Raw genomic sequence first — 16734 nt, 5'->3', positions numbered from 1 at the left:
TGATCTTCATACCACGAACTTCACAGTTGAAGTGCAACTGGTCTATCTACATTCTCCATCCCTCCAACCTTCAACAGAATAACCAATGGTTCTCGATATGGATTTGTTTTATACAATTGAAATTTGCAAATTGATAAACGAAAGGAAAATTGTATATATTCATGATTATTTGAAGATTTAAGAATATGTGCGTGTGTTACAACAATTTTTATTCAAATGATTTGGTTAGTGTCACTGCTTTCGGTTTTATGGAGTTTAAATTGATCGTATGTCAGCTTTAAAGCAATGCGGATAGAAGAAGGATTTCAATAAAAAATTTGCACACATGAAAATTTTACAGCGTTGACGAGTCACGTTAAACAGTACATGTCGACATGGTAAATTTATCACAAGTAAGTGTTTGAATAGAATTTCAGATCGGTTTCACAAAAATAGAGTGTTGAGTTGAAAATATACGTTCATTTTGCAAAGAGTTATATACTAGTAACCAATAATTGATTTTGGTGATGGTTATGAAACAAAATCCCTATTAGTGATCAAAAGCGAGAGTCGAATCCGAACAATTCTTGGGGACTTGACCTCATTGTGGAACCAACGAACTTGAATTTTGTGGGACAGTCCGACAAAATATTGAAGAGTGTATGCCTATAATATCCAAGGCTAAAACTTATGCTTAGTTTGAGTTCTGAGTGCCTTAAATTTGATTTTTTTTTTCTGAACTCAAAAATGTTTTAATAAATGCAACAAAAAATAAAGAAAAAAATAATGATGGTTGGGCGAGAATCTATCGAAAAATAACAAAGTTTATTACATTGGAAGAGATCAACAAGATTTTTTCAAAACACGATAAAGAAAAGTATGTTGATGAAAATAAAAGTCTTTGATTAATAGCATACGTGCCATTCTATTACGTTGTTCTAAAAACTTGCGTCAATGACATCATTGAGTATTTCCAAGTTAGTGTTACTGTGCTTACCATTTGGTTACAATGCATTGATATGCAGATGTGAATGTGTATTGCTACCATTATGTTGGTGATAGCCAAGGGGATGATCTATGCGGTATTCATTATTTTGGCCGGTATTTTGGTCATTTTTTATACACGACCAAATAAAATTAAACAAGGTTCTTGATGCTAAAAAAGCAAATTATATCGCCACCTGCGCCCAAATAAAAATCTGTCATAATTTCCCTCAAACATTGACTAAACTTGCTTAAGAGTTTCAACCCTTAAAATGGACTTGATTTTATCCTCTCTCTTAAGGAATGACACAAGATGAATCCCTATTCATCGCACGATTTTAATTGTGTGCAATACTGAGCCCCAAAGATGGGCGCATGATTCTTTTTTCCCCGACCCGCCCTGTTGATAATACTTTTTCACAAAATCACTATGAGGTTTATTTTTTTCTTATACATTTACAACAGTATGTTAAATTTACAGGTGAATCCATTATGTTCGATATGGTCCAGTTAATCTGCTACCCAATTTGAGGGCATGTACTTTCAATGCAAAATAAAACTGACGGAATTAGCTGAAATTTTGTTTAGACTACCTATATCGGTTATTTTAGATGGACCATTATAGATGGACAAAAGTTGAGAATGATAGGCTTACAAATCTGGCAGTTCCTCTGCTCTTCACCTTTATACTATATGTAATAGTGTAACAGTTATTAACAAAATAAGTAAATTGAATGTCAGGCGCTAACTATTCAGTGAGTGATTATGAATGTGTATCATAAGGAGAATTAAAGCACGCATTTTTATAAAATCTTGTGGATTTTCTGTCGTGTTAATTGCCTATTTTTTGCTATTTCCTGCTTTTCAATTGCAAGTCTTCCCCTATTATTATGACTAATCAAAATATCGGCAAATTATCATTAGAAACCTGAATAATCAGAGAGCCACTTTGCTCAGTTTGTTTTAAAAAAAGGAAGAAGAGAAGGCCAACATGAGGTGTGGGGCATGATACTTTTGAGTGCCTTTAAAGTCATATATATATTTGTTTAAAGGGCAAGTCCACTCCAACAAAAAGTTGATTTGAATAAATAAAGAAAAATCAAACTAGCATAGTGCTGAAATTCATCAAAATCTGATGTAAAATAAAAAAGCTATGACAAGTTTCTCCTATTTTTCACAAAACGGTGATATGCACAACTAGGTGACTCAGTCGATGATGACCATCACTCACTATTTATATTTTGTTTTTTATTGTTTGAATTATACAATATTTCATTTTTTACAGACTTGAAAATAAGGACCAACTTGACTGAAACATATAAAATTAAACACTGCTAATTCCATATGTTCAGGGAGGAAATAATCGTTGCATCACTTGACAATGAGGAGAAAATTTGAACATTTCATATTTCATGTAATAAAATACAAAATAAATAGTGAGTTGATGACATCATAGTCTCCTCATTTTGCATACCAGCCAGGATGTGCATATAACTGTTTTGTGAAATTAAGCGAAATTTTAAAATGTCATATGCAGTGTTATGGTTGTCCTTTAAGAAAAGTTGTCAAAATGACGTTTCTCAAAGATGCCGTGATCATAAAGGCTTCATGAGGTCTCTATCAGTTGACGCCGAAACAACTGTCCACACTGACTTCTTTGGCATGCAGGGTGCATCAAATTGATTGCACCTAAGGAATTGATACAATATAAACAGCAGTTTGAATTAAGTCCCAATTAAATGAATTGTTCCTTATATAATGAATGAACGTTTTATTCTTATTCCATAAAACAGTTTCATTTTTCATTAAATTTTTACGCATAATTAAAGTTTAACTGTTTTCTGAAATGGGAATTAAGTTTGATCATAATACACACAATGCGACGAATCAAATAAAGCAATATTCTTGACATTCTTTGACATTTTTCAGTCATGAACAGCCCATTCTCTGTTGGTAATTCAGTAAATGTCTGTATTATTTTCATGTATACCCAGCAATATCTTGAGAATAATTATTACTGACATAGATCCTCAACCAGGCAATAATACAAGCCGCATACATTCGTAATTCCGAAGCTTCGTTATTCCGAAGGTTCGTATTTTCGAAGGTTGATCGTAATTCCGAAGGTTCGTTAGTCGGAAAACGTAATGATTAACGAACCTTATTTCGTTTTCGGACTAACGAACATTCGGAACAACTAACCTTATTTCGTTTTCGGATTAATGAACCTTCGGAACAACGAATCTTATTTTGTTTTAGGATTAACGAACCTTCTGAACATCGAACCTTATTTCGTGTTCGGATTATCGAACCTTCGAAATTACGCCACAAATGTTTGGATTAACGAACCCTTTTACATTTTCGGATTAACGAACATCGAGGTATATATAGGCAATTTACGTGTTTCGGAATTACGAACCTTCGGAATAAAGAACCTTCGGAATTACGAAGTGTAACCAATACAAGCAAGCCTATTAGTACAGTAAAAACAAATTGACTCAAATAATTGCAACATAATTATTTATGAATGTGTCAATTTTTAAGGCGCGGGCCATTTTTAACACCCTTAGAAAAATGAGTGTTGGCGCAAGCACGCACTTTTTTTTTGGGGGGGGGGGTGTAAGACTTTGAAATCAGTGCTCTTCCCCCTCTAATGGACATATAAATACCCGATGGCACCACTCCTAGCTGCCCCTGTAGACCTAATTTTGAACTGTCCACTTTTCAAAAGAATAAAGAGGCTCTTCTAAGCCGTAAGACTTGATCAAGATAACTTAAATTAAAAAAAAGACTTGATCATGACTTGCATGATGCGCTCCAAGCGCTGTTTCCAGCCGTCAGGGGTATAGATCTGAATACTAACGGGACTAAACCAAAGGTCTAAAGGAGTCTGTCCTTCATAGAGCACAAATGAAATGAATTTGTTACCGTCATCTCAGGGGCCTTGTAACCGGTTCGGGGCGGGGGGGGGGGTGGGCTTCTTACAAAATGCCATCTGATTGTGATTTTTTTTGCATGGCTAGCCGGACCCCCCCCCCCCGGCCACTTACGCGGCTCCATCTTACCCCACATCTTTTCAATTTGCCTCTGAATGATGGTTTCGAAGATAATTATAAGGGTAAGTACTATCCCCATTTATTTTTACCCGCCCTATCTCCAAGAAAATTTAAATTGTTATTATCATTATTATTATTAGTTCTTATATTATTTTTAAAAGTCTGAACTGAGAAAATGGAAATACCTTGACGTACAAAAGGCAACAAGTCTTATAGGTCTATATTAGTAACCCGTCAATAATTGATATCTGACGTCACGAGGGTGTCGCGTGCCGTCCACGCGTCCTTCTGGTAGAACAATGATGATTTCCCAAGCTATCACAGAGGAATTTCTAATTAGAATACGTGACGTCACAAAGATACCAAACCCGATCGTGAGACAATGGGATGTAATATTGACAAAATCTGTCTACGGAAACTAAAATTTGTTTTAAATAATAGCTCATTTAAGAGTAAAGCATGATTTAATACAGAATGACCCTGGTTAAAAGGAATTTAGTTGCACATAATATTTTTGGTCTCTCTGCCCATAAATGGACACCACAAGACTCCCTTTGTTCAAAAGCCTCAAGCTGAGAAAATGTATTTCGGACGTGCGCCCTCTCTCGTCATTGTAAATAAAGGCTTGTCGATGAGTCACAAAAATAACCCTGGATCGTGAATTTGTTTTGGACCATGGTCATGTTTTGACTCGCCTGCGCCTGAAAATGTAATCTTTTCTTCTGAATGTTCGACGAATTCAAGGAGTAGATAAATTAGAAACATATTCATAGCTTAAAGTGAGTATATCTTTTATTGTATCTGTTCTACGCGAGCGCATATGCAGATAATTAAAAATGCAAGTTTGGGTTTTACTTCAGTCCCGTATGCAGTTATCCATGTCTGTAAATCATGTTATGAGTATGATGATTTTTATTTTTGCTATAAATGAGATTGTTACTGATTTTGTAGGCCTAAGGTTGTTTTTTCTTTGTTTTTTTAGAGAGAGCATGTGCTTGTACTTGTGAAATGATATTTGGTAGTAGAAACGTATGATGGGGTTACCATACGTGTATTTTGCGCATATTTTTTTAAATTATAATTTGTGTCTTGTGAATGTGAAGTTGATTTTCAATAAAAAAATTCTCACAGACACAGTTCACACAAAATTGATCAAAATCATAAATACTAGATGGAAGGCAAGATCCAAAAGTCAAATTTGCTTGACAGAATTGTAAAGTAGGTCAAGGGTTACGGTCGTATGGCGATCGACTCGGACTAGTGCGTGCTCGGCTTAAAAAGTGTTGTGAAAGTATGACCTCAATTTGCGCATGATCGCTTTGCAAAGCATTAGAAACAAAATCAAGCAGACAAAGGGATGATAATTATATCAGATTGAGGTTCTGCCATAAAATTGGAGGGTATCAGATTTTGATTTTGAGTTTTCTGCTTGCAAACTGGCAATTTTTTTATGCTTGTCGAGAAAATCGGATTTTCTCAGAGTGGACAAAAGGTAACAGAATTTGCTGATGTTTTACCAATATTTCACAAATTGAGACCTTACCTACAAAAGATAATGATACTGAGTAATTTTGGGTCGCTTTTTCTGTTGGTGATATCAGTTTTTCAAGATATTAATTAGATATCTATAGATAACCATGCGCAAAATTAGGTAGTAAGCATAATTGGACCAAAACAAAAATACAATCATTGAGTCAAATAATAATCATGTGTATTTCTGTGGTACAAATATTGAATATTAATGTAACATGACCGTTTGTACTCTTGTAAAATCATAAACTCAGTCTCCTATGCTCTCCTGTACAATCAATCTCCTAGGCTCTCCTTTAATTAAACTAAAATTATTAAACTGAAGATAGGGTGAACACAGAATAAATTAGAAGTTAACAAGATGAAGTCCAGATCAGCACTGACTACTTTCCAATCTTATCTTCTGCCAATGTACCCACATTGGATAATCATAGAAATCAACCAATCAAATACAAGGAAAATGGTCTGAACTATAAAATGAACTAACCCTATTTGAAAATAAGAACCAATCAGAGAATAGAGAAGGGTGATCATGAGTTAAACTGAATCCTAATGAGAATTAAACAATAAGACCATGTGGAGTGGAAAGCTAAAGGAAAACCAGGAAGCATGACTGAGGGGAAACTGAATGAATGAATGAAATGCAATGAACCTGTGTTGCTATGTGAGATGTATTGTGGAGATGGAATGAAAGATGAGATCATGACAATGTATGTGGATTGAGAGGATGGAAAGAAGGATGAGATGAGTAGGAATGGAAATAAACAAGTTGAATGTAAACAATAAAGAATGGAAAGCCAAATGTAAGAGTACAGATTAAAATAAAACCAGCAAAATTTACTGTTACATAAGATTCCCTCTTCATTAAAAATGTCCTCATTTTTCAATATACACTTGAAGTTTTTAAGTTTTGATCCATGTTTTCTTTCTAGCATGAATTATTATTTTTTTTAACAAGCCAAAAATTCAAGAGGATAAAAAAAAAACAATGAAGGAACCTTAAATTTCAACTATTCAGAGTAATATCAATCAATAAGTCATTACTCTTGCAACAATCAGCAGAACTGCCATATGTCCAAACACAATCTATGTAATTAATACTTTTTTATAGCGGTCGTCCCTAAACAGACGAGTTCAAAGAATGGAAAAAAAATGTATATTTCGACTTTTTTTTTGAAGAGAAATAAGAATTATTCAAATCAGTATTAACTATTACCAATGGCCATCTTACTGTTAGTTGCAAAAGTACAAATAGTATACATGTATATTAATACAATATGTATCAGCATATTATTGTTGCATGAGTATTTTCGAATAAACAATTAGCTTTCTTCTTTTTTTTTTCCAAACTCAATTTATTTCTTGCAATATTTGTGAATTTAAATGAAATATCACATTTTATCCTATTTATTTTCTTTTTGTTTAAACACATATTCCTTTTTTATCACAAGTATCGAAAAACCAATATCCTTGAAAAGCTATGCTTGTCCAAAAGAAAAAAAATATACAACAAACTGCCGTAAGAGAAAATGGATCATGCATCAACAAAAAAACTTACCAACTTTGCAACCAATCTAAGTTTTGTTTCGTGAACATTTTGTCCTTGCTTTCTTTTTTTAAGATTCAAATTGTCTTAACAAAAATCGATTTCCTTTTTTTCCATTTCCTGCGTGACAGACATGGTTCCTGTTGAAGACATGTCTCAATTTCTTGTTTGCCAGGCAATTGTTTGTTTAAGATGTGCTGGTGGAAATGTCTGTAAATAGCATGCTTTTCTTCCTTGGACCAGGGCACGTGTCTGTGTTTGGTACTTCTTTTACCTTTCTCACAATGACCTGCAGCTGATGGAGGAGGTATCTTGGCTGCACCTTCAGTGCCATCCTCTCCATGCCGAGATGTTGAAGGTGAGAACAAGTCGCTTCCTGGATCATCAGCATCCTCTTGGTCTGCCTCGTAATCTTTAACCTCAGGTTCTTCAGTCTCCTCCACGATTTCTTCCATATTGACTTCGATGTCATTCAAGGTTTTCCCTCTAGCCATAGCTGTACTGCCCTGATCAAGTGCAAGTAGAACTTTAGACACCTTTGCTACCTGCAAAACATCATTGGGTAGGCGATAGAAGTCCCGGTGGATCCTAAGGTCGTGCCCCATGAAAGTAGCAATGATGTCTAGTTCATGTTCTTCAAGATTGAGGATTTGACACAATGTCGCAAGATGCTTTCGCAGCTTTGTACTACGCGATGTCTCAGGGTTGTCAGCTCCACAGATTTCACTATAATTCCGTAGGATATCGCTTGCACGAATGTGCCCCAAGGAGTCATAGTAGGTTCTTGCAAATACATATGGATTGTCAGGATTGACACCAGTAAGTGATCTGGTGTTTACAACAGTCTCCATCCACCCTACAAGCTCATTTGTAAGGACCATTGGCACAGTTCTTCCCCTTTTACCAACTAGTTCAACCCTTCTAAGAGCCTGACATAACTTCCTCTCTGATACACTTAGTGACTTGGTGACTGTAGAATCAGGGATGCGGTCAATGTACTTGACATCCTGCAACTTCATTTTGGAAACTTCACCCGTTCGGCGTCGATAGAACAAGATGATCTGAGCCAAAAGTGTCTCAGACAAGTTCATCCATGCTTCTCGAGTGTCATGGGGGTCACTGCAGCCCTTTTTAAGGATTGACTGGTTTTCATTTCCCACATCTTTCAACATCTTTGTGAGTTTCATCACATCACTGCTTAGGGGTAACAGCATTGGTTGATTCCTCTTTTCCTGATGCAGCGTTCTCAAGGCACAAAGTTGCCACCGCTGCCACCAGTTGTAACATGACTGTTTGTACTCTTGTAAAATCATGTAAAATCATGTAAAATCATAAACTCAGTCTCCTATGCTCTCCTGTACAATCTCCTAGGCTCTCCTTTAATTAAACTAAAATTATTAAACTGAAGATAGGGTGAACACAGAATAAATTAGAAGTTAACAAGATGAAGTCCAGATCAGCACTAACTTTACTTTCCAATCCTATCTTCTGCCAATGTACCCACATTAGATAATCATAGAAACCAACCAATCAAATACAAGGAAAATGGTCTGAACTATAAAATGAACTAACCCTATTTAAAAATAAGAACCAATCAGAGAATAGAGAAGGGTGATCATGAGTTAAACTGAATCCTAATGAGAATTAAACAATAAGACCATGTGGAGTGGAAAGCTAAAGGAAAACCAGGAAGCATGACTGAGGGGAAACTGAATGAATGAATGAAATGCAATGAACCTGTGTTGCTATGTGAGATGTATTGTGGAGATGGAATGAAAGATGAGATCATGACAATGTATGTGGATTGAGAGGATGGAAAGAAGGATGAGATGAGTAGGAATGGAAATAAACAAGTTGAATGTAAACAATAAAGTATGGAAAGCCAAATGTAAGAGTACAGATTAAAATAAAACCAGCAAAATTTACTGTTACATTAATGTCATAAAAAATAGAATTGAACAAAAATATGGTTGAATAAAGTGCCCACATATCAAACACTTAGCATAATTGGACCAAAACTAAAATGCAATCTTTTAATCAAACAAATATCATGTGTATTTCTGTAGTTCAAATGTTGAATATTATTGTAAATAAAATTGAAAAAATATGCGAAACAAATATTATTTACTTACGACCAGAAGCTTGTTTTTTGCCAAATATTGAATGCAATTGGTTTATAGGTAACTGTCTATTAAACTTTCTCTGGTATAAGGGGTGTGGTGATGCTCTGTGCAGTGACTGGGGCTGGTAGTATGAGTCATACTTCTTATAACTTTTGTTCCTTTTAGTTAGCTGATGTCACTGAGGGTTGGTCTTTCATGGTCAGGGTTTAGGAGTTAATGGGGGGTTTGGGATTCTAAGATGACATTGGTGGAGTTTGTAAACAAGCGAAGGTGAATGATTGAGTGTATAACAGGAAGTTGAACTACTTAGTACTCAAGAGTATTTTGGTAACTCTGGAGGTTTGCAAAAAATGAGCTGTGGAGCTCTATATGCTGTCAGTGCATGCAATAATGTGTCAAGCAGAAGGTTTAGGAAACCCTGACAATATTATTTCATAAGTACATGTATTACTTTATGTTTCACAATAAGTAAAAAATTACTAGTTAAGTCACTATTATCACAGCAAGAAAGCAACCAATTGGTTTCAAAGTTTTTGGTGATTCATGTCTAACGTAAAAGTTTGCAAAATTATTATTACAGCATTAGCTGCATGATAAAAATATTTTAGCCCCTGAATGAAGTTAGACAGTAACTTTAATGTCCTACACAACAGCATTGATAAAAGAAAACATGGTAAACAGGAATTTTTGTGTGATCCCTGGGTAATTAAAACTGAACCTAATACATTGTACATGTATATCCCAATCCAACAAAATGAAGTTGCCCAATTTTTTGTTTTTTGTAATAAAGATTGGAATTGACTTGTCATGCCATCACCATTTAATTATCTATTCTTGTTGTTTCTTTGCTAGGAATAGAGATGATTGCAAACTGCATGTAGTCAACCAGACAAGATGTTTTCTGTTAGGATTGTGACCCTCAACTACTACCAGACATCCCCCATTGAAGATTTGGATGTGACCTTTTCAGAATTCAGGGGGTCAGAGGTCAAACAGGTCCCAGTCATCAGGGTCTTTGGTTCAACTCCATCTGGTAAGTAGGCATACCCCCTCCCCCCATTGTTACTCATGTAGCAATTCTTCTCATTAATTATGCCAATAGGTTTTCCTGTAACATGATACATTTCTATTTGTAGAAGTGAAGAGTTAACAAACACGATAATGTGCAGTTCACAGTTACAAAAAAGTAAGAATACAGTTTACAATTGATTTTGATATTGTAAACAAATAGTCATGATCTTCATAAAAATTGTAACTTTTATATATATCCCCCACATGTAAGAGAATTTGATAACAAAAAGCTAGCATACATGTATGTGAGTACACATAATACTCCATTGTCTTTGTTTTTGTAGCACATCAATTTGTTTTCCTTGAATCTGATGTGAATTCTTCTATCGAAAATGTCAAGAAAGATGTTGTCATTAGGGGAATGATAAGCAGAACATTAGTCTTTCTGTTGTGGAAAAGTTGTCACATTTTGAGAATCTTAGAAAAATTCATTGGCTTAACCCTCAGGCTTCTTGAATGTGAGGGTCTCTCTGTGAATCATTTGAAAATTATTATAGAATTCATTTTTCTTCTGCTTTACTGTATCATTTTTCTGTCTTACAGGCCAGAAGACATGTTTGCATGTCCATGGAGTCTTTCCTTACATCTACATCCCGTATGATGGCAGCCAGCCTACTGACCGCTACCTTCATCAGATGGCCAGTAGTCTGGACACTGCCCTGCAGGTGGCTCAAGGGAAGGCTTCGTCCTCTGTCCAGCATGTCTTCAAGATCTCACTTGTTTCGGGAATGTAAGTTGCATTGCCTCCATGTCATGGTGATACTGCTGATATCAGGGGGATGTTTCACAAAACTTTAAGTTTGACTATAAGTCATGCATGTGTCAATGTGCGATTGGTCAGATCACGCTGGACAGTGCTCTACCACATGTCAATTGAAGTGCAGTTTTTAGTCAGACTTCAGTCTTTGTGAAACACTTTCATGAATGCTTAAGCAGAGTAGTTAAACCAACATACTACATGTGCAATTTATTTACATGCATCTCAATAGCATATGATTTATAACTTGAATTTTATTGGATATTGCAGGAAGATTGGATTCCATGTGTAATGACTTGTAATGACTTTGTATACTTCAGGATTCTATCACTGTAACATAGTTCAAGTTGAATATGCAAATGATCTTGTTTATTTGTTAAAGAAACCTGTAAGTCAGGACTTAAATAGTTTGGTCAAATATTTTTTGAAGAGATTGGGATGTTTATTAGGAAGTTCATTTGTATGACAATGCATCAGATTGTAATACTGTGGTATAGCTGCAAAATATCTATAATATTTAGCTGCACTAATGTCAATTATTCAAGTAGGTTTTTGTTTAAATTTTACGATATAACATGAAGAAATCCTACAAATATTTCCAATAATGTATTCCAAATGTGATTTAATATCTTTACAGACCTCTTTATGGATACCACAAGTCAGAGAGGCAATTTTTGAAAATCTATTTCTACAATCCTGCTGTCAGGAGAAGGTATGAACAAAATCATTCTATTGCTTCATCTTCAAGAACACATATCATGATTGTTAATTTATGCTTATCTTTTCGAATGAGGTGTTTGATTTTCTTACTATTGTTTCTTCAAGTCTTCTGGTATGTATGAAAACCAGATACTCTCAGATCTTACAGTGCCACATTGCAAGGGTGTTTTAGGTCTATCTTGGGGTTTGGGGCTATTCTTCAGAAAAGTCATATACATTCTAACCTCAGTTTTCATGTCCTGTATCTCTTGTGAAATTGAAGACTAGAAAATAAATAGAGCAAATAGTACATGTATATTCAGAAGGAAAAACATAATACAGCAGGGCTCGAATTAAGAATTTAAAGGGGCAAGGCCATTTTTTTAAAAGGGCACTTAAGGGAAAGGGCAGGCAGTTTTCACTTTATGGGACATCCAAGGCCACCAAAAAAAGGGGCATCAATAATAAATGCACTTTTCAATGGGGCACATGCACTGGATTACCGCAGGGCACCAAGGCCACAGCAAAAAAGGGCAGTTATTTTGGCCTTAAGTCTACAAATATTTGAAAGGGCATCAAGGCCATTTCTGAGGGCATCTAAGGCCATGGCCTTGGATGGCCTTGGATTAATTCGAGCCCTGTATACAGGAACAAGATCATGGAGGGGTCTTTATTTTCAAATTGCAAAAAAAAGATATTCCATAATCATAGAAAAGAGTGATAATACAGCCGTGATGATATTCATATTTTATGGAGTGCCTTTATATTATTCATTGTCTTCATCAGTATTCCTATTATAATTTGCAATTTGCATGACATGATCAACTCTTGTTCATAAAAGAATGGAATCAAAGAAATCAAAATCATAGAAAAGAATGACAGAACATCATACAGCCCAGATCTGGATTTTAACCACAAACCTTGGCTTGCATGACCAGTACTCTATCAATCTTTTTGCTCTTATTAATTATGATATCATATTGTATAGATTGATTCATTATAGAGGTGTATTCTTAAACTGAAATTTGTATATAACTTTATTTTCATTGCCTGCCTTTATGGTGTAAATATCTATTCATGGCCATTCATCATTATGTTGATTTAATATATTCATCTAAAGCGTGTTGCATTTCTTTCTTTTTTACAGAGCTGTTGAGCTTCTTCAGAATGGTGCTGTTATGAATAAAATCTTCCAGCCTCATGAATCTCATGTTCCTTTCAACCTACAGGTAAGATATGTTGAATAATCCTTGCTTTAATCAATAATGATAAAGATGATAATATTCATATGATAATGATATTTCTATTTCATAGAGTACGTGATTATTCATGACTAGTTGTAAGCAATCTAAGAAATTTCTCTTTGGTTGGAAATCTAAATTGAGATATCCTCATCTTGATGTTAAGAGGCAATCAATAATCATTATCTTTAAACCTAACTGTAATCCTATGCCCAATCTTAGGCTCAAAGCTAACTCTTCACCTAACCATAACAAAGAACAAAATAATATGTGTCTTGTACAATCATATGCATGTATGAAGAGAAATGTATACAAGGATTAGATGTAGAATTTTATTTTAGTTTGGTTAGGATTTGACCTAAGTTCATATTAAGTGATGAGGTTTCTAATATGGTCATGGTATAACCATATTTAAAACCTCATCACTTATGAACTTATGAACTTGGGTCAAATCCTAACCAAAATCAAATTCTATATCTAATCCTTGCATACATATTCTCAACAACTCTCACCCTTATCCTAATCTCTTCATACATGTATGTTATTGTATAAGACACATATTATTTTGGTCTTTGTTTTAAATTTGATTTTGAAATGATATATTAGTTGTTCATCCATTGTAAGCATAATACATATTTATTTCCTGTCAAATGACAGTTTCTCATTGACTATAACTTGTATGGAATGAACATGCTGAATCTGGCTGCAGTGAAGTTTCGAAAGTCAGAGGAGGTTACAGATTCAGCCAATCAGAAGCCTTCATCACCAAAACCATCTACAAGTAAGAACTTTTGATCAGATAACCCTAATCCACAATCAAATTTAGAAGAGGGGTACATGAGCATTAAAGTGTACCTTCCATATTGCACTGATGTGGGAAGTAATTGATTGTGATTTTTCAGTAAATTAATTGTAGATCTACAGTTGAAATCAATTGAATATATAATTTTACAGGGACCTGGGAGGGTTATAAAGCATTTGTTTACAGGTTTCATAGTCTCTTAACATCAACAGTGTAAAACCCAGAGCTTGATTTATGAAGGTCATCAAAGGCCATTATGATTGATGCCCTATGGACTGGCCTCAATTTCCAATCTCATCACCCTTTGAAATTGTTATGCCTCCTTCACCCCCCCCCCATTCATGCTGTTATAAGGAGATTTACCAATAGAAGGTTGCCTTACCCTAATAAGATTTCAGTGTATGGGCTGTAAACCCTAACGTTTCCCCAATTCTCAAGAACTGAATCCATTACGTAATGCAATTCATTTTACCCTGATAATGATTTCCATTACATCTGCATCTTAACATTCAGGCTTCCAAGACACCAGCCTTCCTGGTGCCCCCACGCCCCTGAGGCGACGTCATAGCAGTGGTAGTATGAGTATCTGTACCCAGTTTTGGGCGGATGAGAACATTCCATCATCCCAATGGCTAGGGGATGATATCAAGAGACAGAGCAGCTGTGAGCTTGAGGTGGATGCGGTGGCAGCGGATATACTCAATAGGATGGACCTGCAAGGTGAGTGGATTAAGATTGGATTAGGATTTAATGGGATTAAGGATGATATGCATCAAGTTTCCCTTGATACATTGACCTAGTCTTTCCATATGTTCATGTAGGTGTAGCATTCTTCCAATTCATGTATGCAGGTGTATCACACTCGAAAGATAGGCAGTGGTCCAAATTACGTTTTTCTTTTAGAGTGTGTTTTAATTCAACAGGGATATGTTGTTTTGCAAATGCTGCAATGATTCTTCTTATCGGTAGCTGTTGTGTTTCCAGGATCTCCGAACCCAAGCTTCTCCAGAAGCATGGGTTTGATTTACTATTTTGGTATTGGTAACTTCTTTAGTAAAAATGGTGAATTATAAAAAATGCAATATCTGAAACATTCTTTCTAGTCACAAAGTCGAATTATAGATGTGCCTGTAAACAGCATCCGTTGCAAAGGTTAAGGCCCTATCTCATCATTCTGTGCAAGTATCTGGCACCTATCACACACGTAGTTGCCTGTACTAGCGCGCAAGTCTGATTTGCCGGTAACTCGCCTGTAATGCTTGAGTTGAATGATGTGACAGGACCTTTGCATTTAAATCTCAGGAAGAGAGATAGAGGAAAAGACCAAATGCAATGTTCAAAATGACAATTAAAATTTTAAATGTTGTATTCTGATTGTGAATGTATAAGTCAGTGCTGAGACAAAATATTGTATTCCTATTGTGATTGTACTAGATAATGCTGAGACAAATCCAGGTCTTGTTGGTATCTGGGAGGATGAGAGACAGAGAAGAGAACAACTCAATCAGATGGATCAACTACTACCTCCATCTTCACCAAGTAAATTATCATTTTTATAGCTAAATCTAGAGCCATCTATCCAAAGAGATTGATCAACTTTGTTACAGTATAGTGTATATGCTTCTCTTCTGTTCTTTATCATATATCGTTATATGTCATCGTGGAATGCATTCAGATTTAAATTGTGAAACTCTCGCATTGTAGAGCTATGGCTAACTTTTACTTAAACCCATAGCCTTTTATAAGGAGCGAATGGCCCCCTTTTTCGCAAAATTTTTTTTACTCTTTCATCAGAGCTTGCCTGGCAAATCAGTATCAGTCATATTCAAATTTAGATTGTGAAACTCTCATTCAACAGCTAGCTATTCCTTGATTTTAGTTAGATCCAGAGACTTTAATTAGGACAGATTTGCCAACTTGATTGTATTACATGGTTTATACTCTTTTTATCAGTGCTTGCCTTACTATGCAATTACTATTTTTGAACCTGTTCCAATGGGATGGTAAAACTCCAATTCTACAGCTATAGTTCAGTTTAGGGAATGAAGATGTCCTCTTAAACACTTGTCTTCAGGTGTTAGATGTTGACGATATAGTGATTAGGGGTTTACAGCCAGCTATTGTTTTGAATTATGTGATTCATAATTTCAGAGCGGGGAGAGATCCTACTCTTCAGCGCAGAGGAGAATTGGAGAACAAGATTAGAGAAGATTGTGGAGACACAAGTCAAAGATCTCCAGGAAATGTAAGTTCATGAATAGTATAATTAATTTTCTTTAATTGTAATAAAAGAGGAAGAATCGGTCATAAACAAATGCAGATGAATAAATAGTTGACCCTGCAGACATGAGATGCCATTGGTGATATTTGTAATGAAGTTAATGATGATGTAATAATATCTTCAATTTGATAAGGAATTATTAAGTGGGAAATATACAATGATTTTGATGCATGTTGGTTCGTAAGTTTACCAATAAAAGGGATGGTTATCATGATGATGAAGATGATGTTGGTGAAGATGATAATGATGAAGATGATGATAATGATGATATTGATGATGATGATGTTGATGATGATGATGATGATAATGATAATAATAATAATAATAGATTTATTAAGCGCATAATAATTAATACTTCATTCCGTATGTGCTTTACAATAAAATATAGTAAACTAAACTAATACCATCTAAATGAGCTACAACAATAACTAAAGATGATGATGATGATGATCACGATTGTGATTATGATGATGGTAGATGTTCTGATGCTGCTGAAAACTAAGTGAATGTAATTATGATGGTGATAATGAGGATTAGAATGGTGATTTTTAGTAAAGAGTGTTTAATGGTTTATTTTGAAATTTTAATCGTACTTGTAATTTTATACAGCAAATATGCATTCCTTAACTTTGTTTAAAAGTAAATATTCTCCTCTTGTTTGTAGC

The 16734-nt window shown here is 35.1% G+C and overlaps 1 protein-coding gene across 1 annotated transcript in view; it reads left to right on the top strand.

Moving 5' to 3' along the window:
* Nucleotides 1-4603: 4603 nt before the first annotated feature.
* LOC121413411 (DNA polymerase zeta catalytic subunit-like) overlaps nt 4604-16734 on the top strand; it is a 44753-nt gene continuing 32622 nt past the window's right edge. The window contains exons 1-9 of the mRNA XM_041606221.1: nt 4604-4798; nt 10071-10251; nt 10833-11019; nt 11684-11758; nt 12893-12974; nt 13644-13767; nt 14302-14508; nt 15223-15327; nt 15940-16033. Of these exons, the coding sequence (XP_041462155.1) occupies nt 10113-10251; nt 10833-11019; nt 11684-11758; nt 12893-12974; nt 13644-13767; nt 14302-14508; nt 15223-15327; nt 15940-16033 (1013 nt within the window). The 5' untranslated portion in view covers nt 4604-4798; nt 10071-10112. The remainder of the gene's footprint in view (nt 4799-10070; nt 10252-10832; nt 11020-11683; nt 11759-12892; nt 12975-13643; nt 13768-14301; nt 14509-15222; nt 15328-15939; nt 16034-16734) is intronic.

This window comes from Lytechinus variegatus, chromosome 4 (assembly GCF_018143015.1).
Source record: "Lytechinus variegatus isolate NC3 chromosome 4, Lvar_3.0, whole genome shotgun sequence".
In the NCBI taxonomy this organism is placed as follows: Eukaryota; Metazoa; Echinodermata; class Echinoidea; order Temnopleuroida; family Toxopneustidae; genus Lytechinus; species Lytechinus variegatus.
The sequence above is the reverse complement of the archived record's forward strand: the minus strand, read 5'-3'. Positions and strand labels throughout refer to the sequence as shown.